At 53.8% G+C, this 2,124-nt stretch overlaps 1 protein-coding gene across 1 annotated transcript; it reads right to left on the bottom strand.

The window, feature by feature from the left end:
* Positions 1 to 514: 514 nt before the first annotated feature.
* On the bottom strand, positions 515 to 1,902 carry LOC132381392 (interleukin-17D-like). The gene is made up of 3 exons (XM_059950771.1): positions 1,756 to 1,902; positions 1,209 to 1,435; positions 515 to 750 (listed from the first exon to the last, which is right to left on the bottom strand). Exons 1-3 carry the CDS (start codon positions 1,768 to 1,770, stop codon positions 543 to 545), a joined length of 450 nt encoding a protein of 149 aa, XP_059806754.1. The 5' UTR covers positions 1,771 to 1,902; the 3' UTR covers positions 515 to 542.
* Between the last annotated feature and the right edge of the window lie 222 nt (positions 1,903 to 2,124).

The following is a 2,124-nucleotide window of genomic DNA, read 5'->3' as shown; positions in this document are numbered from 1 at the left end:
TGACTGTCCCCATGTTAATCCCTGTGAAATAGCAGAAAGGATTGGGAACAGTTCTGTAAAGGAAAGGTCAGTTCCTTTAAGCTTTCATTTTTTACCTTCCTAAAATTCTTCGTGGGAAAAGTGTGGTTCGACTGGGAACTGCAACAAGACGACGTGAAAGAGAATTTAAATCATCTTAAAAAGTCTCTCCCTTAAATGGACTGTAAGCATTTTGAACTTATGCAATACTACTTTGAAGAACTGTTTTTGCAACATCGCTTTAAGAACTGTTTAAGCTGCCGCACAGCAGCTGATTTCTGGTTACGTTAGTGATTTGTTTACTTTTGGGAGTTTGTTTTTCAGTGTTTAAATAAATGTTTTGTTTGTCATCAAAACCCTGCCTCACTCATATATTTATTATTGCTTGAATCCGTAACAATATTAACGGTATTTAAAAGGTGCTCGGACAGGAACGGTTCACTGGGTTATTGACCACAGACGGGGAAATGCGGTGGTCTGGGTCGGCACGGGGCAGAAGGGCAAAGGGCTCTTGAGTTGCCGGTCTAGTCCGGGATGCAGGTGCACCCGATGGGCACTTCCAGGTGATCGATGCAGTTTTTCTGCTCGCCCTGCTCCAAGAAGCGGTAAGTCACCTCCATGACGTGGTGGATAGGGACAGAGTGCATCTCCGCCAGCGGCTGCTCACAGAACCTCCCCTTGCATACCGCCACCAGGATGTTCTCCGGGTAACGGTTCTCATCGTAGCAGTTCCTGTGGACAGAGAGAGGGGCGGGGCTCGGTTAGGACATTTCTGCCAGGACATTTCTCAACCTCAGCCACCCACCGCCACCCAGCTCCTTGCCACCTGCTGCCTCTCCACACCCCTGCCAGCTTCTCCCCCCCATAGTCCTGTTCCCCATCTTTCTCCCTCCTCGCTGTTTCTCTTTTCCTATTTCTCTCTCAGTTTTCCTCACCCTCCCCTTCACACCCACTTCTCACCACCATGCGCTCTCATTCCACACCTTTCTGTCTGTCTCTCCCTCCCTGCTCTTTCTATCCCTCTTTTCTCTCATATTTCCTTCCCTCTCACCATCCTACACTCTCTATCCCCTAGCCTCTCCTCTACCTCTCCCTCCGGCCCCAGCTGCCTCCCACACCCTGCCTCACCACCTTCCCTCTGCCCCCAGCCCCTCTTTTAGCATTTTTCCCCACTGCATCACTCCACTTACTTGTAGGTCCATGGGGAGAGGGCGAGCTCATTGAGTTGGTCTGGGCGGGTGTAGTCGTCTGCTGTGCATTTGTCCAGATTCAAGGTCTGGGCGGGTCTGTGCCCCATGAGGCTGCATGGACTCGTTTCATTACAGCTAGCCTCCCTCCGAGTCCTCAGCTGCCTCGCATTCCGAAGCCGTGCCTCCGCTCCTTGTGGGCCGGTCATCAGCATCATGAACAGAATCACCTGGGGGGGGGGGAGAAACAGGGGTTTGTGAGGTGGGTGGGAGGCGTTTGTCTCATCCAACGAGTGACACGCTCATCTGGGTGAGATGAGCCTCTCCCTCTCTCCCTCCCTCTCTCTCTCTCCCCCCCTCCCCTCTCCCTCTCTCACTCCCCTCTCTCCCTCCCTCTCTCCCCCTCCCTCTCTCCCTCCCCCTCTCTCCCTCCCCCCGCTCTCTCTCTCTCTCTCCCTCCCTCTCCCCCCCTCTCTCCCTCCTTGACCTCACTCCAAACAGCTCCCAGCCCTTCCTGCTGGCCCCATGTCCTCTCACCCCCAGGACTTACCACTGGGATGGACATCTTTCTGAGTCTTTCTCAATACTGGAGTGTGGAGACTCCAGGCTTCCCCCTTTATATTGTACAGCTCCTCCCTCCCTCGGTTCCTTCCCCATGCTCTGTGGAGGCGGCTGGAAAATACAGGCAAGCATTTCCCTCATTTGCCTTCCCAGCAACCGTTGCCAGGAAGCATGAATCAGGAAGGGAGTTGGAGGGGGCGTGGGGAGGAGTAAGGAGAGAAAATAAACAGGATGTGAGGAGGTGAGGGGTGGAAGAGGGTGTGCAGAGGAGGGCCTTCAGCCACCTTTCCATGGCCTGCCCCACCTCTCTCTCCCCACCATCCTCTTCCTTCCTTTTCCTCCCTCCCTTCCCTTCTCT

The sequence above is a fragment of the Hypanus sabinus genome, chromosome 26, assembly GCF_030144855.1.
Source record: "Hypanus sabinus isolate sHypSab1 chromosome 26, sHypSab1.hap1, whole genome shotgun sequence".
NCBI classification, from domain to species: Eukaryota; Metazoa; Chordata; class Chondrichthyes; order Myliobatiformes; family Dasyatidae; genus Hypanus; species Hypanus sabinus.
This window is presented reverse-complemented; position numbering and strand designations above follow the sequence as displayed.

Bases quoted from the DNA above. Each gene is read 5' to 3' on its own strand.
- LOC132381392 (XM_059950771.1), bottom strand. The intron at 751-1,208 runs GTAAGTGGAGTG...CTCTGTCCACAG, and splicing joins CTCTCCCCATGGACCTACAA to GAACTGCTACGATGAGAACC.